We start from the raw sequence: 22,731 nt of genomic DNA, 5'->3' as shown, positions 1-22,731 counted from the left end.
CACGCTTCCTGGTCGGCCTCTTTAGTGTCTCGTAGTGCCCTTTTTGTTCGATGACGCAGCAGCGGACTCGCAGGGCAAAACGTTGCGTTTCGCTGACGTGTCATGATGTTGAAAAGGGGCGTCGAAACCAGCCTGACGGAAGACGATTGTCTCACCTCCTCGCAACAGTATGATCCCCACCTCCTTTTTCACGTGCGTATACGGCGCAAGGGGTATGAGACCATCGGCGCCAACGCCTTTCTCCGCTGCTGCGCCCTGCGCGTACTCGATGTATCTGGAAACAAGCTAAGCACGCTCTCAGGACTGGAGAGCGTTGCGCCCCAGTTAACGTTCCTCAACGCAGCCGAGAACAGCCTCCACGACATTAGCGCACTTGTCAAATGCACGGCATTGGAGCGGTGCATGCTGGAGGGCAATCAACTCCACTCCTTCGCCTCCCTTGAGCCGCTCGTGTCGCTCCCCTGTCTCGTTGAACTGGTGCTGCAGCGACACGTACCTTTTGATGACGTTGGCATGGCCCTAGGGAGCTCTCAGCAGTGCTCTAACAGGCTGCTATTGCTGGACAACCCGATTTGCCGTGACGTTGTCGCCTACAAGCAGCAGTTCCTTGCTAGGGTATCTCATGTACGTTGGGTAGACGGGGCCTTGGCTCATCTACGCGCGAGGTCCCTGGCAGAGAACGCTACAAACGTCTTGAATGACGCCACGGAACACTCCTCCACGTCGATAGTGGAGGCGGCCGTCGCATCCTTCCAGTCCATACGCGTTCAGATGACCACCACTGTAAAGGAGGAGACGGAGCTGCGGTGCCAACTCGAGCGCTCTGCAGATCGATGTAAAAAAAAAACCCAAGCACAGCAACCAACGCTAGACTCGCAGGCGAGCGCCACTGAAAAAAAAAAAATGAGTGAATGACTCTCCTTTCCTGTGTGTCTGCGAGCGCAGTTATCTGCTTGGCCGGTGTGAGTCTGGTGCTGCCTCTCTCTGCCTGTGGATGTTGGGGTGCGTCTTGGAGAAACACTGGTCGCACTTTTCGCCCTGCTATGTATTGGCAGGAATGCCAAAGGACTGCCGCACATCGGCTGTGTGCTGCGGGAGCAAAACCAAGTCCTTCCTGTTAGGAGCGCCGGCCATGTACCAGCAAAGGCAACGTTCACTGGATAGCGGTACTTACATCCAACTGTGAGACCTCCTTTTTGTGGTCTTTCCTTTTTTTTGCATCGAAATGGGCAGTGGTCTCCGGTTAGCGCTTGGCCTGCCGGAGCGGAGAGAAGAGCAAATACATACATGGCCGCGGCGTTGTTGAACGTTGTTGAAGTCCCCCTTCACGCTTCCTCTCTGCGTCGATGAATGGGCGGCGCGCCTAAAGGCGCCTCTCTCTTTGCCTTTCAGCGTGCATGTCTTGTACTCTCGTGTTACCGATTGTTGCATGCGTTGGTTGCACCCGCATCTGCGGCTTGGAGTCATGACTTCTTCCCTGCACTCTCCGACACCCTCTCTCTACCCGCTCTACTGATACTTCTCTTCCCCACTCTCCGCGCATGCGCACCGACCACTCAACACGAAGAAAAAGAGTCGAGACACTAAAGCTGAAGACCTCAAGAAGGGACTATTGGCGAGTCTGCCACCACCGCTGGCGCACTCCCACGTGTAGGAAGCCGTGTCGGCTGTTTCTTGGCCTTCTGCTTCCTCTGCCCTCCCTTCTTGTCGCAGCGGCCACCGATCGTTGGGCACATCTAAATCACCTTTTCCCAGGCCGAATGAATTCTTCAGATCTCATTCAGGAGGACGACTACGTCTTTATTAGCGGCGGCGGGTCTCACAAGATTCTGCAGATCAAGAAGGATGTGAAAGTACGCCTTGGCCGATCTGGTGCAGCCCTTGCGACGACGCTGATCGGCACACGCTACGGTGGCGTGTGCCACCTCGACCACGCGGGCAAGAGATTCGTGGAGAGCAACGAGTACCCAGATCTGGACATTACCGAGGTTGGCGTTGGCGAGGAGGTGAAGGATAATCGCGACTTGGTGGATGATAACACGAATCAGCAACTCTCGAACAACGAGGTGGCGACGATCCGTCGCGAGAAAGGCCTTGACGAGCTCCTCCAGACACTGGTCGAGAAGAGCACGAGCTACCGCACCAAAACGAACTTTGCGCAGGAGAAGTACATCAAGAAGAAGCAGAAGAAGTACGGCACCCTTTTCAAGGTGGAGCGCGTCACCGTCGACAACCTGGCGGAGCTCTACCTCCCCACTATCAACCCGTCCGACAAATTGTCTGACGACGCGCGGTGCATTCGCCTGCGCGCCGATACGGTGGCTCTCATTTTGCATCATAGCGACGTCCACCACAACAGCCGTGTCGTTCTGTACGAAAAAACAAATGGCGTACTGCCGGCCAGCCTACTAACGCGCATGTGTGACGAAGGACGCATCTACCAGATTCTCGACAAGAACGCGCAGCCGAACCCGACGATTGCGATCAAGGTGCTGAAGCTCCCTCTTGTCAAGGAACGATGGAAAGCGGTGCCGCGGAACCCCGAGTTTCTTGAAGGGCTGACGGAACAGGGCAAGGAGTCAGTAAGGGGCACCGCCAAGTCTACTGAAAGGGGCGGCGACGGCGGAGCGGCCGCGGAGCGACCTCAGCTCCACCACACTAGCACTGATGTGACCCAGTGGGTGAAGGGATACGAGGCACGGCAGCTTCTGCTCGAGCATCCGGCAGACTCCCTTGTCATCTGCGACGACGAGTCGCCGCAGCGTGCCGTGTCAGACCTGCTCCCCTTCCTGGCGTGCGGTGGCCACATTGTCGTTTACAGCCCATTCCCAGAAGACCTCACCAAAATCTTCCTTGAGCTACGCAACGACTGCGTGAACATTCAAATATCTGAAACGTGGTACCGCCATCACCAGGTGCTGCCAAAGCGCACCCACCCTACGGTGAACATGAGCACGGCAGCTGGATATCTGCTCACGGCAATTAAAGTAGACCGGACCCCCGCGACATCGCGGCCCATTGTAGCGGTGACATCACCTGGGCTACCAACCACGACGGAGGCAAGTTACAAGAGGTCAGCTGCCGAGGAGCTCGATGACATGGCCCCGAAGAAAGCTGAGAAAGTGGAATCCTCGGACGAGTGCAATGCCAACCGAATGGAACCACAGCCCTAACGGGTGTGCTGGCGCCGTGCACACCATGTGCCCTCTCCAGCTTCATGTGTCTCTGCCTCTTAATGCTTGACGGCGCTGGTATCGACTTCTGTTTGGCGAGCACTCTTGTAAGTCGATTAAGCCAACCATCTGAGAGTAAACAACTCACACGTAAACGAACAACGCCGAGAAAGAACCCTCTAGCGCCACTTTTCTCCTACGCCATTCCTCCTCCCCTTTTATCCTATATATATAACTACCTCTCTCTCTGTGTGTGCGTATGTGTGCGTACAGGAACCGAAGAGATGGGGAGACATTGGTGAGCGTGCACGACATGACACCTCCTCCGCTATTTCATGCCCAGCTGTACCCCCTCTCCTTGCCTCTGTGTACCCTCCACCATGTTCTCTTCTCCTTTTCTCTCTCTTTCAACGAACTGTCCTTGGAACGGCGCCGATTCTCACATATGTGCAACCACCACCGGTCATACCACACGCGTCCGCTGCACCGCTCCGCGCATGTTTTGCAGGGTCTCGTTTTCCCTCTCACGCTCACACTGATATATTGCTCAATTGACAGCGATCTGCATGTGTTTCAATAGGCTTTGACGGTGCCACGACTTCTCGCCTCTCCCTCCTCTCGCTCTCCCTTTCCCTTTCCCGCCTTCATCATGATCTACGATACCAACTCCGCTCAGTACCAGCAGTTTCTCAGGTCCAGCGGTCGTCGTCGCGATGACTACGGAAAGTCTAAGACGGCCATCGTGAACAAGCAGACTGCCAAACCGGCAGGCGCTGCTAGCACCGGTCTGTAGAGTACGCGCGCTCTCCCTCATCGGCACGAACATTGCTGTATGTTAAGCCATGCATCCCCATTCTGCATCACTTCTTGTCCGCCGCGGCGTGTATCAGGGTAGGGTGTGCTTGGCAGGGTCCTTTCGCGCGCAGAAAATGAAAACTCTGTGCCTGCACCACGTGTTCTTTGTGACAGCTGAAACGGTGGCCAAGCCGAAATAGCTCCGCGCTGCGTGCGCGATGCACCGTCATAAGGGCAACAGTTTTTCGTTTTTTTTGCTGCTCTCTGGCGATGTTGATTTTTTTTTTCTTCGTGGAGTGTATTGTCTTTTATCTAAATGTTTCCTTGTGATTTAATGACATGTCCCTTTCTCCCTGTGCCGGACACCTCCTTCTGAAAGGAAACCAGGGAGGTCGTGGGCATCCACGGACGCCCCCTTCCACTATCGGTCTGTGTGGGTGTGTGTGGGTGTGTATGCCTGCGATTGTGCGAGTGTGGAGGTACGTCTTTGTGCAAAAAAAAAAAACGATGACGACGTTAGTGAGCGGGTAGGAGAGTAGTATTTAATGGGAAAGGCCGACCTCCAAAAACATTTCGGGCATTCGATAAGCCAGAAAGGGCAAGCGAATGGCGTAGTATAGCGTACGAGCCGTCAGGAGAGTGTGCCGCGGCGATGCCCTAGTGGCTTGTGCGTGCACGCTTACAGCTCAAAGAGGGCTACCCAAGGAGGCCAGGCGCAGGGCTGCGGATATGTTCGAGTACGCCAGTGTGCAGGGGGTGATAGCGCTTATTGGGTTGTGTGGGGATCAAACTCGCTTGTGTGGGGCCGCCTTTGAGGTGAGCTCGGCGTGGCTAGCGTCATTGGCTCGCCGCAAACCCCTTTGCTGCGGACTCGAACACACTGAGGGGTGCACATCACCCGGCTCCGTCCTTCATATACGGTTCGCGCCTCACAGTGCACTGACATTTTGGTCCTCCACTTGAACGAATGCTCCCTGGGCCATTATAGCACTCGGCCTCTGATCGGCACGGTTCTCACTTCTCTCCTCCCTCTCCCTCTGCTGCTTGTTCTTTCGTGCTCTCTTCTCTCCCCCGTCGACTTGTGCACATGTCCCTCTACCAAGTCGTTCTGCGCACCCCCACCCCGGCGCCACTTCGACCCTCACGTGTCAAAATCAACGCACACACATGACTCACCCTTGCGCAGCCGTAGCAGCTAACGATAGCGGGGCCGCACAGCGTAGCAGAGAATGAAGCGCTTTTTCAATTCGCTTTACGAAGGTACAGGCATCATCACGGACGCGGGGCAACGCAGCATCGCAAGCCGCGTGTCCGCTTTGGCAGTGGAGGGGGTGCTGGCTTTCACAGTGCTAGGCACTCTCGGCGTCGATACAGCACCCCTCATCGCCGCTGCAGGAGTCACCGGCGCGACGATTGGGTTTGCGTGCAAGGACTTTGGAGCGAACTTTGTCGCCAGCATCGCCCTTTCTGGCCAGCGAGCGCTCCGCACGGGCAACAAGGTGTCCATCGGTGTTGGTCCCACCATGGTCTCTGGCACTGTTGTAGACTGGGACACACGCTACATCTACCTCCAAAATGAGAAGAAGGCTGTTCTGTGCGTGCCGAACAACGTGATACTGAACTCCGTCGTCACGTGGGAACCCCCGAACTCGAGCGCTCCACTCGCAGCGGAGAGTGCCGCCCCGGCGAAGGACAACAAGGAGTGGAGTGCGGCCGCCGGTGCAGCTGGGCCGCCAAAGAAGTAGCAGTGTGCGCCACCTTGCTCTTCACAGCCCCCCTCCCTCGTTTCTCTCCCCTTGGGTACTCTTTATCTCACGTTTCGTTGTTGTTTTGCCCCTCTTGCCAATCGCGTCTCCTTCTCTGCAGTTCACCCCACCACCACCACCATTACAGCTGCGCGAAATGTGCCTAGACATGCATCAGTGATGATGCATATTCACATTAGTAGAATGGCTCTCTCCACCGTTCACAATTCCCTCTGATTTTGTGGTGCGCAGTGACAAACGATGGCGCACTACGACCCCATGTGTCGCAAGAAAGTTATCGGCCGTATGCGAGGGACTCAAAAGAACAGCAGCCCTGTTCAAGGAATGGATGACCTCTTCCCCCCCCCCCCCCCCCCCCCCCCCCGCCACGCTCGACGTCACCGCAACCCTCTCACCCAAGTCATCGCAGGGACGCGTGCTCTCGTCTTTCCTCTCTCCCTGCAATATCAATGCAACCTCTCCATCTGACTCCCCTCTCCCTCCTCTCGCTTTCTCCCTCCTTGTCTCACTCTTTTCATCCTTTCCATGCATCGGATGGAGAGCTGTTTAGTTGCCGCCAAGGCCCACGGGAAACGCCCAGATTTCGACGTGGCTTTGCAGGGACATCACCGCAGTGCCGCAGTTCGAATCACCCACTGCGTCTTGTCTGTTGGCTTGTTTGTTACCTTGTAGTGTGGATTGCCCTCCTCCTCCTCATTACGCAACCGCCTCGGGTGGAGTTTGGGTTGTGTTGCTGTAGCTCCCCTGCCTCTCCCTTCCCTCTCGCTGTTTGTTGAAACGTTCCTCTCTTTCTCTCCTTTTATACCGAGAGTGTAATGTCCACCCAATGGCTGGCAAGACCCCTCTTGAGCTAATCAGTGTGGGCACAGTTACCCCGCGCGAAAGGGGGATTTCTTCGCATACGGTGCCGTCTGTAGTGGAGGTGCTTCCGGGGCTGTATCTCATTGCGACCATTATGCGAGCAAAGAACAGGTGTCTTTTGGAGCTGTTGCGGCCGGGAACGACCTCGCCTGACGGAATCTCGGACCCCTTCACTGTAACGCGCAAAGACGAGTTACAGCGACGCTTTTCAGAGTCCTCGACGAGCTCAATAAGACACGCATCCACAGTAAACGTACCAACGACGCTTCAGGCTGGCTTTCGAGTTCCGCGAATCATTCAACTCGTTGCCGAAGACGAGGGCGTGATTGAGACCGTTGCCCTCCTTCGCGAGCCACTCGACTCGGCTTTTGCGACCTCCCTTGAGGCCCGAGAAGGCAGCGCTGAGCGGATGAGTACTGTAGACGGCGCACCACCGACGCCGATTCACCACGTATACGTGCACTTCTTCATTGGCACTTCCAATGGGACTGTCCTCGTGGGAAACGCGTTGCGCGGCACCATCTTGGCCATCGCCCAGTTTCAATACCACCATCTCTTCGATGATGAGCGACGAGGCGATCGCCTCACCACGACTTCTACGGTCCACACTGGTGCGAGTAGCGGTAAACCGGCGGCCGTCTGGCCGAGGAGCGAAAAGAGTGCCGCTGTGAATCAGTCGGTAGTCAAGTTTGTCGTGGGCCAGCGATCCGACGCCCTGCGGTGGAATTCATCCCTTCGCTTCTCACAGCTGTCAACCGGTTCGGCCTCGGACTGGGGTAGTGGCTCTTCTGCCGAAGCCAGAGAGAGATCTGGATCTCCAACAGTCCACTCGGGCGTCACCAGTGTCTATGTCGTGCACAGTGGCGGCAAGGTAGTCGAGCTTTCCCGCGTAGCGCTGGATGTGTTTGTGCGCGTCTCCCTCGACCGTCTTGACGGCCGTCGCCCGCATCTCATAGTGGAGTGGTCGCCAGAAACGTCCACCAGCACTTTTCCAGTCGCCGGGCCTGCCAGCGAGTTTGCGGCCCACGTCAGCCACGTATCGGTGTTGGCGCCGCCACCGGGCTCCTACTCGAGTGTGGAGAGCTGCACCGCGACTACCAAGTATGCAACGGCCGAGTCGACAACCTTCTCCATCTGCGATGCCGACATTGTGAGAGTGCCCTCCAGCGGCGGCGCGTCGCCGTTGCTGTCTCCGCTGGAAGCACCGCACGGCTTCTCTGATGTGCTTCTTGTCGGTGGCACCAATCCGCTCCTCTCGTCGTTTCGCCTGCAGCCTGCGCCCTCGGGGTTCTCGGCAGCCAACACGGTCAAGGCGGTAAAGGGCATGGTAACTGGCATGGCCCGCTCGCTGTGGTTCAGAGCCCTCGGCACCTCGGGGACAGTGGAGCGCAAGCCACACCTTAAAAAAATTGCGGCACCGCCCACGCACACGCTTCTGCAAGCCGACGCAAAATGCACGGCGCTTCAAGTGGACCCAACACATCGGTGGGCCGCACTCGCGATCGAGAACGGTGGCCGCATCTACGTGGCGGACGTGCAAAGCGGCATAGTGGCTGCGGTGCTGAAGGGCTGTCGCGCTGCGCAGTTTACCTGGTGGTGGACAGAGCTCGCCGGCGCCAGGGCCGCCCTGTTGCTTGTCGTGTACCTGCCGCTCCGCCGCGCAGTCGAGGTGTACACGACACGGACGTGGCAGCGCCTCGCCGCGCGACATGTACCGAAGGGAAGTGTGCTATTGCGATGCTCTGGAGTGCCAAGTGAAGTAGCAAGTAGGGCCTCAGCTTCACACGGAGAAGACCGACCCGCTCCCGCGTGTGGCGGCAGCGGCACCGCCGCGCTACTAATGGACCCTGAGGGAAACGTGTTCCGTGTTGGTATTAATTGGGTGCTCGACAACTCACGGGCAAGTCGCGCTCGCCTGCGCTCCTCGCACCCCGCATCACCGCCATGGGGAGCAGCCGCGGTGTGGCCCGACAGCGAGGCGTGTGCACTGAGCACGTCGGTGCTGCGCGGTTGTCAGACACCGGACGATTTTCTCGAGCTTGCTCTGCGCCTGCCCTTGCCACAGCCACACATACAACAACTGACCACCGCAGAGGGAGGGTTCATTGTTGCTGGCAGCAATGAGGTGCGCGCCTACCTGAAGCAGCTGGCAGTACTCTGCGAAACAGTTCATCGGCAATTTGCGCCAGGGTATGCGGAGATTACCGCGACGCCGATGCCGTGCCCCATGCAGGACATTCTCGACGGCGCGCCCACGGTGGTGCCGCGCGGCGTAACCGCGGCACAGTGTCTTCACTACGTCCAACGGTATGCAAGCTTGGTGGAGAACTACCAGCGGTTCCTGACCTGTAAAAACGTCGCTGCGACCCTCTACTTTGACCCACACCAGTGGACCTCAGCCCTTATAACACCGGACCTGTGGAAGGCGACGTTCTCTATCGCAGCACATCCCGGCGTAGCTGCCTTTGTGAAGACGATGGATGCGTATGTTGCCGCCACTCTTGCCGCACACCCCACCGAGCTGAGCATCTACAAGAAGCACGTGTCTACGTATCTGCATCAGATGATGCGCGGCCCCCCTCATGCGTCTGCTGCTGCGGGGCCAGGCAGCCCACCCCCTAGGGTACACGCGCCAAAGGCCGCTAGAGTGGCACCGCATTTGGCTCGCCCCTCCAACATCATGCCCCTTCCTGCGTTTCTCCGTTGCTTCTACGTGGGGTCGACGCGCCCCACCTTTCTGCGCAGTGCCGTCGAAAGCGCCGAAGATGCAGACGGCAGCGTTACCATTCTCGGCCCCCTATCGGACCTAGTCTTTGGGGTTTGGGGCGTGGACAGCTTTCTCACACAGCTACCCGCCTTACGGGATGTTGGCTGCGCAGATGACGATATCGCCCACATCACGGTCACGTGGGTGGCGCGGCAAGCAGGACGTGACCTTGCGGCATTGCTCTGCAGCACCACAGTAGGATGCCTCGCCGCCACGCTGCTCAGCTTCTCTGACGAGGACTTCGCCGCGGCACTGGCGCGGGCCCCAATCCCGTTTATCTCCGTCGACGGCGGTTTGGCGACTCGCGCAGCGGTAGACTGCGTGACAGGCCTAGTGTGGTGCTGCGCCGCGCGGTTTGTCCTGCGACGGCCGGGCTCCACCGTTGCCCAAAGCGAGCTGCTTGTACGCCGCGTTCGGCAGCTGCTTCAACTGTGGCAGAGTCTCTCCAAAGTGTCGCCCCTGCCGAGCACCTCTGTACCACGAGAAGAAGATCCGGCGCGAAGTGACAGCGCCGCCTCCGACGACATGGCGGCCTTGCTTCTCCGCCTGAGCGCTGTCGAGCCGTCGTACTCGCGGAACACAGAGTGTGGCGGTTCTATCTGCGACATTAGTGGAAGGAGAGAACACGCGGCAACTACGGCTAACCACACTGAGGGAGACGTCATTGAGGTGTACCTGCAGCGGAATGGCATCACAGCCACGCTCCTTGACGGGCTCACGGTGCCACGAGCGGACGCGGATGCAGACGCCGCGCGTCTTTTCCCGCTCTTTTCCGCGTTTTTCTCGCTGCTAGGGGAGGCGGGGTGCGTCAGCGACCCAGATGCCGTTGTTGTCCAGTCGTTGCCGTGGATTGACAGCCGCCAGTGGGCTGTGGAGCGGTTTCACAACGAGGCACTTCGGCCAATCGAGCAGCTCTGGCAGCAGCTGAGCTCAACGTCCACGAAGTGTGGCACTGGCGCGTCATTGAGGAGGAGCGCGTCGGGTGTGTACAAGTCGTGCCTCATTCTCGTAGCCATGACCGTCCTGCAACACATCTTGCGCCCCCTTACTGACGTGGCGTTTTTTTTCTGGGACACAGACGCTGTCCCTGATGGAAACTTTTTTCCTGTCGACGGTACCCCGTCTGGTCTCCTGCTGTCCGGCAGCCGCACCTCTCGTGACTACCTGAACAGTGTGCAGCGGCTCTCCAGTCTATTGGAGCGGATGTTGCTGCACGTTGTTGCACCGCTCGAGAACGCCGACCGGGCGCTTCTCATTCAGGAAATCAGTCTTGCTTTGACAAGGGACAACGCGCTGCTCTTCCCGCTCGTGCCAAACTTTCTGCGCGTGCAGCTGACGATGTGGATGCAAGTGCTTGCCCAGACCCCGCGCTTCCCGCTGCGGCGTACGCAGCGAGTGCGGCAGCTGGTCGAGTTGATCCTCTTTTTTTCTGAGGTACCCTCCTTGACTGTGGGTGACGTGCCGCTGACGCAGCTGCAGTCGCACCTCACCATTCCGTGGAAGGTCTTGCTAGGTGGTCCCAGCAAACGGGTGCAGCTTCAGCTTCTCCCCGCCGCGGTCCTCAAGAAAGCGGCGTCGCCGACATCGGCGCCGATGGCCCGTCGTACCTCCCTGGTGGCGACTCCCTCGCTATCTACGCGGTGCACCGCCCCGGCGATTTCGCCGTACGTGTCCGAGGAGGAGGACACTCATAGCACCCCGCTGAACGTCAGGGCGGCGGCGACGCTGCTTCGGCGGTTTCTGGCTGCTAGTGGCGTCTTGTACGCGAATCGGTATGGCCCCGCCTCGATCACCGCCTGGGACTCAACGTCTTGCCTCGGGTTCGTTGCCGAGGATACGCGTCAAGTCTTGGCACGTCTTGGAGAGTGCCTGGGCCTCCAGGAGTCTTTTCCAGAGATCGGTAATGTGGTGCTCATGGACTATGAGATCAAGCATCTGTTTCCTGTTTCGGCTGTGGAGCAGGCGATGTTCTTGCTGTCGTCCAGGTCGGCCGCACCGTTGGTGGCCACATCAAATTTGCAGTCGTTTTTGGTTCTCATTCTTCAGCACATGACGGCGCGGTGTAAAGGGTATGAACAGCGGGGCGAGCGTGCCGCCTACGACGCCGCTTCGAAGCAGCTGCGCAGCATGGCGCAAGTTGTTTCGGAGGATTTGCGAGCGTGGCTGCAAGAGCGTGAGGACGAAATGACAGCGACCCCAGAGAGCAAGACGGCGAAGAGCACAGCGGGTGGCCAACATTCCACATTGCCTGCCCGATCCATCCCTTACGCTTTGTCGGCCGAGTCGGCCCTGTGTGGGTCTGGCTGGGTGACACCAGCGGAACACCGAGAGATGGGTCGTCTGGTGTCGTCTGTCCTCTCGATGGGGAAGGGAAATGAGGCCCACAAAAACCTCTTTCACCTGCTCTTCACACTCTCGCAGTGGGCATGCGAGGGGTACCTGCAACTCCCGCCTACGGCCCAACGGGTGGCACGCGAACTGCCGCTGATTGTGAAGAAGTGGGAGAAGCTCATTTGAGGTCGAGGAATGTGTGCATGCTGGCGCTGGTGCGTGTCGCTGCATCTGTGAGTCGTCGTGTGTTGTGCTGACGTCAATAGCGGACTTTTTCTGCGATCATTTTATCTCTCCTATGATCTCCTTCATGCGCCGCGTCTCGCGCAGCGGTTCGTTCCTTGTATTACCGCTGCTGCTCATGTGTACTTTGATTAGACCAACCTGCTCTGATGCACTGCAACTCAGCTCCTTCGAGTGAAATCAGGTGAGATGGTCATGGTTTGCGGGGCAGCGAAGGGCTCTACAACACCATCCGCGACATCGCCGAACAAAGAGTGCGTGAAGAGGAGGGATGTGTGTTTGCGTCTCCTCCGTGCAAGGAGGGCTGTGTGCGTCTCAACAAAGGAGTCCGACTGAGTGGAGAGGTCCGCCTACGGAGGAAGAACGACTTCTTCAAGGAGAAGGGCGCATCGAATACGTCCTCTTATTGCCGTACCTGCGGGTAAAGCGACCACCTCGCCCTAGCGACTGCTCCTCCCCACCTACACACACACTCTCTTCTGGGTCATCCATTTCACCCCTTCCCCTCTCTCTCTCCCTTGCCCATTCTTCTTTTTCCTGATTTCCCCTCGTTCGTGTGACCGCGTGCGCGCCGACATCGCAACACCTGGGCAGAGGCTCTACCACTGGCGCAAATGAACCCCAAGCAGCTGTCGCAGTTTCTCGCCACAGTGGAATACCAGCACAAGGTACGTGAGGAGAGCATAGGCGCAAGACGTCGACTTGTAGAACTGTACAGCAGCGATGCCAGCGGTGACGTCGTCGAGTCACTCCCTGTCGTTTCGCTTAAGACGCTCTACACCGACTTCGAGGTACGTGAAATTCCCGCCTCTTACGGCGATGGCGCACCGCTTGTGCTCGAGCTCGGCAGCAGTGCCTCAGCCAAGAGTGGAGATGCTTGTGTGCACAGCGGTGCATCCGTTAGCTTCCTAAAGCGTCCTCGTGCCGCCGAGGAGTGCGATGACGCCATGAAAACCGCCCCACAGAACGCGGAAACGAGCTCGGCAGCAAAGTTCAGCTCCGTCACGGAGGTGATCGGCCCCCTAATCAGCAAAGAGGACCTTGCCAACCTGCTTGTCGGGCTGGCCGATGCAACCAAGACGATTCCGCTGCGGAGCGTCACCGAGAAGGAGAAGCGCGCCGAGCTGCACAAGGCCATCAAGGCGTGTCTTGGGGACACGCACGTCAGTAACACCGTGGATGGGGTCGTCACCGTCCTCAAGGCAAACGCGGCAGATCGGCGTGAAGAGCGACGTCGCTCCCGCACTAACCGCACGGCACCGAAGTACCACCACTTCACCCTTTACAAAGAGAACATGGACAGCAATCAGGCACTGCGCATGCTTGCCCATCACCTGAAGCTCTCCTCCCGACAGCTGCAATTCTGCGGCACCAAGGACAAGCGGGCCGTCACGCTGCAACGCGCTGCTATACGCGAAACAACAGTGGAGCACCTCAAGACGATCAACAGTCACACCTTCGGAGAACACAGTGTAATGAAGGTCTGTGGCTTCACCGAGGAGGAGCACGGGTTGCGCCTCGGCGACGCTCTCGGGAACCACTTTCGTATCGTTCTCCGTGTGTTCCCTGTCGCGCTGTCGCCCGCCGAAAGTGCCACTCCCACGTGCCCCATGCTTACGCCACCGCACCTGTACGAGATAGAGCGTGTCGTGCGAGAGGCGGGGGTCATCAACTACTTTGGTCCGCAGCGCTTCGGCACGACGAAGATTCTGACCAGTGACGTCGGCATCCAATTTCTGCAGGGGCGTCTCCGTGAGGGACTTCGCTTACTACTGTCCTCCAAAGCGTGTTTAGTGCCAGCGATGCAGCGGGTGGTGGACTTTTATGACGCGAGCGACTACGCAGCAGCACTAGAGGCAACGCCGTACTACTGCTACTCAGAGCGCGACATCCTTAAACACCTGTCGAGGAATCCGAACGACTACCTCGGCTCGTTGCAGGCCATCGCGCGTACCATGGCGATGATGTATTTTCACGCCGTGCAGAGTCTCGTGTGGAACCGCCTGGCTTCATCGCGACTGTCCGACAAGGGTCGAAGACACGCCGAGGTGGGCGATCTCGTGCTTGAATCGACGTATCAGAAGAGCCTGGCGGGCAGGGATGCGCAACTAACAGAGAGCCCTGAGGCCTGCAAACTGCCAGCTGTGCGTCGCCTGACCAGCGAGGAGGACTGCGCGCGTTTTGGTCTGGAGGACGTCTTGCTGCCGGTACCAGGCCCAGATGAAGATCTCATATACCCCTCTTCCGTCGGCTGCACACGAGACGACTACGATGCCGTGCTCGCCGAATTGGGCATCGACTTTACGTCAAAGCAGGCGCTGGGGCTGATGAAGGTGTTTCACTTCCACGGCACGTACCGCACACTGGGGGTTCGACCCAAGGACTTTACCCTGCGCATGGAGACGGTGGCAACCTGGCGAACCCCTGTGCTAAAGTCCGACTGGCAGAGGCACTGCGAGGCGGAGGGTATCGTGACGCCGGCGCTCAGCAGCGTCGGCGACGCAGCATCGGTGTTGGAGTCGGCAGGGCCAGTGGAAGTGCTGGTGGTCGCCTTCTCGCTTCCACCCGGCAGCTACGCGACGAGCGTGCTACGAGAGTTTTGCATTCCCACCACGGAGCACTTCTACAGAAACGACTCAAGGATTGAAGAGGAGTAGCGTCTTTGGCGATGTCTCTTCAGGATGAGTAGCGGACGCGTGGCGACGTTGGGGGTCGCCTGTAAGACACGAGCATGGGCGTTGTAACACTCACTTGCTGCCCTTGCCGCTCCTCTCCACTACGGTCAGTTCCTATGATGAACCTCGATCAGTGGAGTCAATGCATAAGTAATGACTAGGACGTTCTCACGCTGCAGGATGTTATGGTGAGTGCCTCCTCTCGAGCTGCACCGACTTCATGTGCGACGACAAATTCACATCAACGGAAAAAGGCTCTAACCAACGTGCACGTACCGTTGGATGATTCATCTGCTTTGTCGTCGCTTGCTGTCTCCTTCGCCGAGTGCACTCGTCTTCTTTTTTCTCTTGGCGTAGGGGGTCAGTCTCCCCTCAAAATGCGTCTCAGCCTCTCCCCCTTCTCAATTTCTCCTCCGCTGCACGCTCGTGTCATTTGTTGGGCACCGTTTCCCTTCTCCCCGCCGCGCAGCTTCTCACCTATCACAACACACACATACACATTAGTTGACACTCGAAATCGAGAAAAAAAAAAGAGCAGAGCGGACACGATTATCAAACTACCGCTCCGTCAGATCGTGTCTCCTTGGTCGACCCTACCGCCGCCTCACCTCACCTCTCTTTTGACGCCATGTACCCCAGTGGAGTAAGAAGGTGCGCGGCGAAACGGGTCAGATTCGCCGACGCCGCGTGCATCAAGCCAAACCGCCTACCTCTGCGAACTGCGTGCAGGACGAACTGGAATTGATCGAGCACAACATGCAGGTAGTCTAGAACGTGGAGGAGGACAATGTGGACTTCTTCTGCCCACAGAGGAGTGGTAACGGTGTCACCGACGGCGGCATGTTCTCCTCCGAAGATGTAGATGCTCCAGGATTGGGAAATCAGAGATGGGACAGCAACCCCTTTTATCTCGTGGAGAAGGACCGCAATCCCTACAGGCGGGGCACGTGGGACGCGAAGGGTTTCCTCGCAGTGGCACTGCCTGGGGTGCCGAGAGTGCTCGAGGTGACGCATGCCAAGTCAGAACATTGGGGTGCTCTTCTACCGCAAGGAGGTTGACTGTGCTGGGGTACAGATCGTAACGAACTACATGAAAGCGCAGAAGACTGCGCACCGCTGCCTCTCTCATCGATGACGGCGGCATGTGCGTAGGACCAAGCAGCAAGATGCACTGGGTGCGGTGGTGCACCCTGAAAGAGTAGGCGATTCACTCACCCATGGCGCTTATCAGCATGATCAGCGACACCACCTAGTACGCTGCGACGACTGTCACCGAGGCCTGTGACTTCGCCAAGGTCGGTTGCAACCACGACGCGCATAGCAAGAGCCAAGTCGACAACCCCGTGAAAACTGTCCCTGCCAAAACTTGGTTTGAGTTCAACCTCCACATATCTGACACCGTGGTCGTTGTTACTAGGATGCGAGAGGAGTACGCCGAAACCACCATGAAACACGATGCCTTCTGCTTCCGGTAGGCTTTTAACGCCAAGAAGGGCCCCCCCCCCCGCACGAGAGCTGCGCGCAAGGTGGTGGGCCACCTTACAGTTGTCGAGGGCGACGTCTCAGTCGAGGCGCGCCCCTCTCAGGCGGAGCTCCCCATCCCCACCGTCATGATCAATTCTGGAACTTAAAAGGTGCACGAAGCTAACGGATGCACCGCAGTGTCGGACTTGCTGGGTTGGATGAAAGGTAGGAAGCAGCCCGTCACGTAGTGCGCCGAGGCGACGCAGCCACGACTGTCGCATCTGTAAGAGGGGTGAAGTGGGTTGTGGCTAATCGAGGCTGTGTACCGCGTTGTACAGAAAGCGAAGCGTCATGGGAGAATGAGCAGAGATAGAGTAGGCCGCTCTGCTCATGGTGGTCTACCCTGCTGTGTCCTAGGAATAGGGGAAATCGGTGGTGCTTCGCTTTCTTTCGTAGTACGCCCTCTCAAAGTCGCCGAGGACTTGCAAGTCCTTGTCATCTCTTACTCTAGCTGTTGTACTTGGCTGGCGGGAGATGGCGCCGTCTTGGTGTCTGATGTCAGTCTACCTACCCCTGTTGTTATCACCAGCTGGGGGCGTTTCCTCTCGTCGCCTACCGGCGAAGTGAGACTCCCTCGACGCCTTATTTTTTTTTTTTCCTTTTTTTCTCGTGTCGTTACCCCTCATCGCTTCCCGTTTTGCCTTCCTCTGGCCTGCCGCCCTCACCCCCTTCCGCTTTTTCTTGCTGCGCACCGTGCGTGCGTTTGTGACTGTCGGCGCTCTTATCTCCCTCGAAAAGGGTCGATGCCAACTTCACCGTTGGTGCTCCCGCGCCCTTGTCCCTCCCACCACCATCACCTCCTTCCTTTTAGAGCTGTACCCGCACTCACCCTTCTCGTTTTGGATTGCCAGCAGTGTCTGCTTCGACGATGACTCAACACACACCCATACATTTGGGGCGAGCCAGCTTTCTTGTCTCGCCTTCCTCTGCCTTCCTGTTTGCCTTTTGGTGTTGCGGCGCCATTCCTCCTTTTCGCTTCCCTCTCCTCACAGAGGAACAACTCCACTTGTTTGGGAAATACGAAGAGATGTGTAGCATTATTCACGATGTCGCGTGTAGCAATCAATCACGTTGGGGATCATATCGCCTTGTTGCACACCATCAGTGTTGAAGACTGCAACATCCAGTCTTAAGTGCAGTGGTATGCTTAGACTGCTAATGATCTGTTGAAAATACTGCGGCTCCTTCTCTCTGTCTGCTCGCCGCCTCGAGTTTGCTTCACTTTGCGGAGTACTCCTATCTTCCCCTGTCCAGCGTCTTCGCTCGGTACGGAATACTCCGTTGACTTGATTGGTCACGGCAAGAGGTACGACAACTCAAAGAATCGCTATTTCTTCGCACGTGTCGCTGCTGATACACACACACATACAAAAGATTACCAGGTGCCCGGCTTTGCTTCGACCAGCTCGCTGCAGTGCAGCATTAAGCTGAGCGTGGGGTTCGCTTGGCACTCGTGTCCCCTGTTGCCCGCATATCACTGCGAGACGGCGGGAGGGAGAATGTGAGATGCCACGTCCTGCTCCGTATCGCCCATCACGGCCTCAGCTCTCCCACTTCTATGCGCGTCCCTCGCTCTGGGCCAGGAAGAGCTTTCAGATAACCCTCACTTAGTCGCTCTTTTACCTACGCCTTCATAGTTCGGTGGTGCTCTTTTTCTAGTAACTCTTCCACGAGCACAACAAGAGAAAGAGCGAGCTCTTTTCATTGCCATGTACATGGATATTCTCGAACAGGAGGTGGAGGACCTCAGTGCGGAGGTGACGCGGCTACGTCTCATGGTGCACCGTGTGACACAGGTGATGGAGGCGCCTATTCCAGGTCACCACCACCACCGCCACGTTGACCCACTGCACGTGGCACAACCTCCTACAGCCACCAACTCGGGTGACCTGGCAGATTTACAGGTAACCGTAGACTCATACAAGCAGCTGCTACCGCTGATACAACGGCTTCTGGCCCAGCAGCAGCAGTGCAGCGGTGCTAAAGACACCATCAGCGAGCAAAGGCGAAAGACGTCACGCCACTCCCGTCATAAGCGGAGAAATCGCAGACCTGAATCTTCTTGCCGGACTGGGTCATGCAGTTCTCCATCCGGCTCAGGTGCCACGTCGCCAAGAAGTCGGCCACAGGGATCCGCCGCACCCTCATTCACGTTAGCCTCCTCACACCATCACCATAACAAGCCGACAAGCCCTGTGTCGCACCTGAAGACGGGGCCAGCACGCTCATTGTCCTCCTCTTCCCCCCAGAAGTCTACAGTGGTGAAAGAGGATGACCAGAGGGTGCGTCTTGAGCCTGCAGTGGCTCAGGGGTCCGGTCAAACCCCCTTCGCCGACCAGCGTCGTACGAGCGCCGTCTCCATCCATGAGACGTCAACACAAGAGGAGCCACCAGCGGCAAACGAGCAGGAAAAAGCCCTGGATAGCAGCGCTGCGATGCCAATGGCGGAGTTGCGGAGCTGCTCGGGGGCCACATCGCTATCAGAGTCGACACGGCGTCGCATGTATGTCATGAACGCTAGCACAGTCGCTAAAACCCAGAAGAAAAGTGCACCTGCGACAGTGTCGACAGCGGCCGCCTCTCCGCACCGCCAGTCGGCTACAGACACCTCACGTAAACTGCAGCGGCCGCCATCAGAACAGGAGACAGAGAGCCGCACTGCTTTGAGCCAAGCGGAGGGGATGGGCTACCAGAGTCTCTCAGCTCCCCTCCCCGGCGATGGGATGCTACACAGATTCTCAGAGTCGCCCCTGTCCAGCAAGCGCGGCTCCCTCCATTCCTGTGCCTGGCCACACGGTAGTGTGGCAAACAGCATTGTTCACAGTGAGCAAGGTATCTACAACTACAGCGCCCTGCCATCACTCTACAACTCGCCTGCTTTGAGCCATGTTCTGGAGGACACCTTAGCAGGAACGAAGGCAGCCCCAGTTACGTGGACCCCATCGTGGGCACCGCCACAGCAGGACTCCTCTTTGCAAGAGAGACACAAGCAGCCGCGTCTGCAGATGAGTGCACTCTCGTATGCGCCGGAAAACGCGTCATCCTCGAGTGACACCTCTGAGGAGAGCACTGGAGCGGATACGGCAGAGCGGCAGAATGTTCTGCAGACAATCATCTCGACCCCGTACAGAGGGGGCGTGATCCTCGGTGTCCGCCAACCCATTAGCGTGCAGTCACTGAACAGCCCCCCCGCTTCTGTCTCGACTGCTGTGAATATGCGTGGTGCTGGAGGCAAACTAACTGCAGCGCAGGCGCCCAGTCCTGACGGGTGCGCTAACACCGTGTCACGCACGAATCCGTTGCCGGGCTTACGTCCCGTCTCCTCCGAGAGCAGAGGGACCACATCGTCCTCATCCGATGATGCTACCTTCCGTCACCCTCGGCTGCATAACCCCACCGAGGCACACCACCGCGATTCGAGCTTCCACAATTACTCTGACGCAGCATCGTCGCAGGACACCGGAGCTCGTAGCTCGCAGCGAACACCTCCAGACCCCGCCGCGTCGCAGAGTCACGATCCCTGCGACTTCGCTTCCTACGCGCTGCAGCACTCCGTCCCGCAATCCCTGCGGCAGAAAGACATCGACGCCTCGCCGAGCTCTTCGCAGGAGCTTCTGCACTCAATATCCCCATACCAGCTAGCACAGAGCATTTCTCTCAGCGCCTCCTCGGTGAGTCGCCAAGGTTCCATTGCGGCTGGGGGGTACTACTACGGTTACAACTTGGCAATCGGCATCCCGAGTCAGTCAAGCATGTCGTCTTCCCCCCTTGCTGGCGCATAGACTGCTGTTCTGTGCGAGAAGAGAACCGCTGTCCAGGGGTTCCTTCTCACTGCGTACTACGAATGGTATTGTACACTTACACGTAGCAGATGACGGAACACCAACAATCTCTTCGCATTGCGCGCGGCTTCCTTGTTGAGGCACGGGTGAAATAGGCCTGTTCGTTTGTCTAGCTGCTGCAGTAGCCTTGCCCCCAGTTGGTTCGTCGCTCCTCTCCCACTGAAGCGCAGTACACTCCCAGGGCGCCCCTCTCCCTCCGCCTCCTGCCCTTCATCTACCTCGTACTCCCCACCTTTTCTTCCTCCTCCCTCTCGCCCTCTCCCCGTTTCTTACGCACATTTCTCCCTGCCTGTTGTCGATGACTTCTGCGTGTTATGCATTCTCGCTACAGCTGTAGAGAGGGAGGGGGAAGTGCGAAAAGGTGTTTCCTATCGCAGCGATTACCCCATCGTTTGCGCCCTGGTCCATCGGACCTTAGGTAGGCCCACTAAGGGACACTCAGGTCATCATGCACGCCGTCAGCTTGGCTGGCCTGTGCGCCGAGCTCTCGCGAATACAGGTGGACTTGCTTCAGCGCCGCGGTGCCCCGCTTCTACTGGCTCACGAAGGCGTTCAGTTGCTGCGAGAACAGTTGCCGGCGATCGAGTTGCCATCCTCAGTGAACCCGCAGATTTCCATGTTGGTGCCGAAGCTGCTGCGGTCGTGTGCGACAGTGCTGCGTTTCGTGCCGTACGAGGACGTGCTGCCCGCGTTGGACGCGCTGGAGTTCTGCGCGACCCTCACAGCAAAGTACAATGATGGGGGCCACATTGGCAGTTCGATCAACCTGAACGATCTCTGCTCGCTCCTTCGCTCCATCAGCTCCCTAGACGAGTGTCAGGCTCGCCTGTTGGAGTTGACAAAGCTCCCATCGCACTTCAACGTTGGCGCGTCACGAGCATCAGAGTCTCCGACGGCCACAACCGCCCCGGTGCCAGTGCGCCGCTTTGGAACGGTTTTCTTGTCCGTGTATCATCATGCCATGCAGTTGTGGTCGCTGGGGCGAGAGAGGCCGACGACGCTTAGCGTGCTATCGCTCCTCGAGGCAACCAGTCGGGTCTACGGTAAAGGGTTCCACTTCCCAACCGTCGGCGCGGACAAGGGCAGCCTGCTGCCGGCGAAGGCGAAGATTCGAATGGAAGCAAAGATACAGCGCTGTGTTGGCGCACGCGGCCTGTTGACATCACTGCGCGAGCTGGAGCTGAATCGCACAGATGCCGGCATGTGCCTCGCAACAATGGCGCAGACCGGCCTTTATGATGCCGAGGTGTGCAATCGTAGCTGCAATGTCCTCTTCTCTCAGCACGCAATCCTGTCAAGCCAGCAGCTGTGCCAGGTTATGTTTCATCTCGGCACACTGCAGCATCGCCACGTTCATCAGAAGTTCTTTTCGAGTCTGATCGAGCCCGAGAGGTGCAACGCAGAGGCAATTCGGCAACATGTTCTCGGACTCGCAATGCTGCGGCAGCCACCGCCAAGCGAGGTGAGACTCATGAATGGCGTCTTCCTACATGCACTTCGCACCCCCCACGCGCGCCAGCGGCAGCAGCGCAACTGCGAAGGTTCCTCCTCCTGTACACCGTCTGCTCAGTCGGAGAGACGTGATGAACAGACGCGTCATTTATTGTCTTCTCACGCGCGTCGAGCTATTGCCGACCCCTTGAACGACAATGAATACATCCTCCCGCCGCAGTGGTACATTGATGTTGGCCATAGCCTCACCTGCCTTGGCATCCAGCACCCCAAGTACAAACTCATGACAGCGCGGCAGACCCGCCGCAGCATTGGCCGCCTCACAACAGCAGAGCGGTGCAAGCTCCTCTATGCCCTAGGCGGCATGACCGTGGAAGAGGTGCCGCTAGAACTCCGTCAGACGTGGCACGCCAAGGTCAAGCGGAGTATCGACATTGCAGCGGAAAAGCTCAAGGATATCGAGCCGCACGAGGGTCCCTACGTCATGAACGCGCTTCTGTATTGTGGCATACAGAATCACCCACGCATCCCCCGGGCGCCACAGCTGGAGTCGGACAAGAATCCTGTGGAGGTGTTGCTGCGCACGTGGGCCACAGTGCCAAAGGAACGGGTGCTGGAGCTGACAGAGCAGATCAAACTACAGCACCTCCGCACTACAGCCTGGAAAGCACCCTCCGCATTGGCCGAGGTGGCGACACGCGTGGCGGCGACACTTGACGGGGCGTCGCCGGAGGAGCCTCACCAGCTGGAGCCGCTCTGCGCTGCGGTGGAGACGCACAGCGCGGACATGGCTGCCGAAGACTTGTTGCGCACACTGAAGGCGCTTCTGCAGATGGGCTACACAGGTCCGTGTCAGCACGACGCCATTCGCCAACTCCTTGCCCACCTGTGGGGACGGCGGTACGACCTGGAGGGGGAGCAGCTCATACAGTGCTGCGAGTGTGTTCGGCAGTGCAGCGACTTGCCGGAGGCTATGCGACTGTTACATTTTGCTGCTTCACATTAACGTCTCGATGTATGTTTGCGTTTGCATGAGTGTGTGTGTGTGTGATTCTTCAACGTAGGGAGGGGAGACGCGAGACCTGTCTCTGCCTCTCTCCCTCTCTCAGCGCGGGCCACAGCACGCTAGGTGGACAAGACGCATCGACCCAGTCGATGTGTGTGAGCATCTGCTTTGACACCTCGAGCTTTTGCGTTTGGCTTTTTTTTTGCGTTGTGGAGCTGAGCTTGAAATGACGGCACTCAAAAAGGTGCTCACGTCTGACGCGCCTCTCGTTTTTTTGTCTTGGAGAAGTGAAGGTG

General features: G+C 58.0%; 7 protein-coding genes across 7 annotated transcripts; all 7 read left to right on the top strand.

Moving 5' to 3' along the window:
• Positions 1–105: 105 nt before the first annotated feature.
• On the top strand, positions 106–915 carry LBRM_35_6070 (conserved hypothetical protein; the record flags this gene model as incomplete). Its single annotated transcript, XM_001569170.2, has 1 exon — positions 106–915. The coding sequence occupies one exon, from the start codon at positions 106–108 to the stop codon at positions 913–915; it is 810 nt and encodes a 269-aa protein (XP_001569220.2).
• A 626-nt stretch (positions 916–1,541) lies between these two features.
• On the top strand, positions 1,542–3,173 carry LBRM_35_6060 (conserved hypothetical protein; the record flags this gene model as incomplete). The annotated part of the gene is made up of 1 exon (XM_001569169.2): positions 1,542–3,173. One exon carries the CDS (start codon positions 1,542–1,544, stop codon positions 3,171–3,173), a length of 1,632 nt encoding a protein of 543 aa, XP_001569219.2.
• Positions 3,174–5,197: 2,024 nt separating this feature from the next.
• LBRM_35_6050 (conserved hypothetical protein) lies at positions 5,198–5,713 on the top strand (the record flags this gene model as incomplete). The annotated part of the gene is made up of 1 exon (XM_001569168.2): positions 5,198–5,713. The coding sequence occupies one exon, from the start codon at positions 5,198–5,200 to the stop codon at positions 5,711–5,713; it is 516 nt and encodes a 171-aa protein (XP_001569218.2).
• Positions 5,714–6,560: 847 nt separating this feature from the next.
• On the top strand, positions 6,561–11,879 carry LBRM_35_6040 (conserved hypothetical protein; the record flags this gene model as incomplete). Its single annotated transcript, XM_001569167.1, has 1 exon — positions 6,561–11,879. One exon carries the CDS (start codon positions 6,561–6,563, stop codon positions 11,877–11,879), a length of 5,319 nt encoding a protein of 1,772 aa, XP_001569217.1.
• A 671-nt stretch (positions 11,880–12,550) lies between these two features.
• Positions 12,551–14,593, top strand: LBRM_35_6030 (conserved hypothetical protein; the record flags this gene model as incomplete). Its single annotated transcript, XM_001569166.1, has 1 exon — positions 12,551–14,593. The coding sequence occupies one exon, from the start codon at positions 12,551–12,553 to the stop codon at positions 14,591–14,593; it is 2,043 nt and encodes a 680-aa protein (XP_001569216.1).
• Positions 14,594–17,844: 3,251 nt separating this feature from the next.
• Positions 17,845–19,917, top strand: LBRM_35_6020 (conserved hypothetical protein; the record flags this gene model as incomplete). The annotated part of the gene is made up of 1 exon (XM_001569165.2): positions 17,845–19,917. One exon carries the CDS (start codon positions 17,845–17,847, stop codon positions 19,915–19,917), a length of 2,073 nt encoding a protein of 690 aa, XP_001569215.1.
• A 508-nt stretch (positions 19,918–20,425) lies between these two features.
• Positions 20,426–22,435, top strand: LBRM_35_6010 (conserved hypothetical protein; the record flags this gene model as incomplete). The annotated part of the gene is made up of 1 exon (XM_001569164.1): positions 20,426–22,435. The coding sequence occupies one exon, from the start codon at positions 20,426–20,428 to the stop codon at positions 22,433–22,435; it is 2,010 nt and encodes a 669-aa protein (XP_001569214.1).
• Between the last annotated feature and the right edge of the window lie 296 nt (positions 22,436–22,731).

This window comes from Leishmania braziliensis, chromosome 36, assembly GCF_000002845.2.
Source record: "Leishmania braziliensis MHOM/BR/75/M2904 complete genome, chromosome 36".
NCBI lineage: Eukaryota > Euglenozoa > Kinetoplastea > Trypanosomatida > Trypanosomatidae > Leishmania > Leishmania braziliensis.
This window is presented reverse-complemented; position numbering and strand designations above follow the sequence as displayed.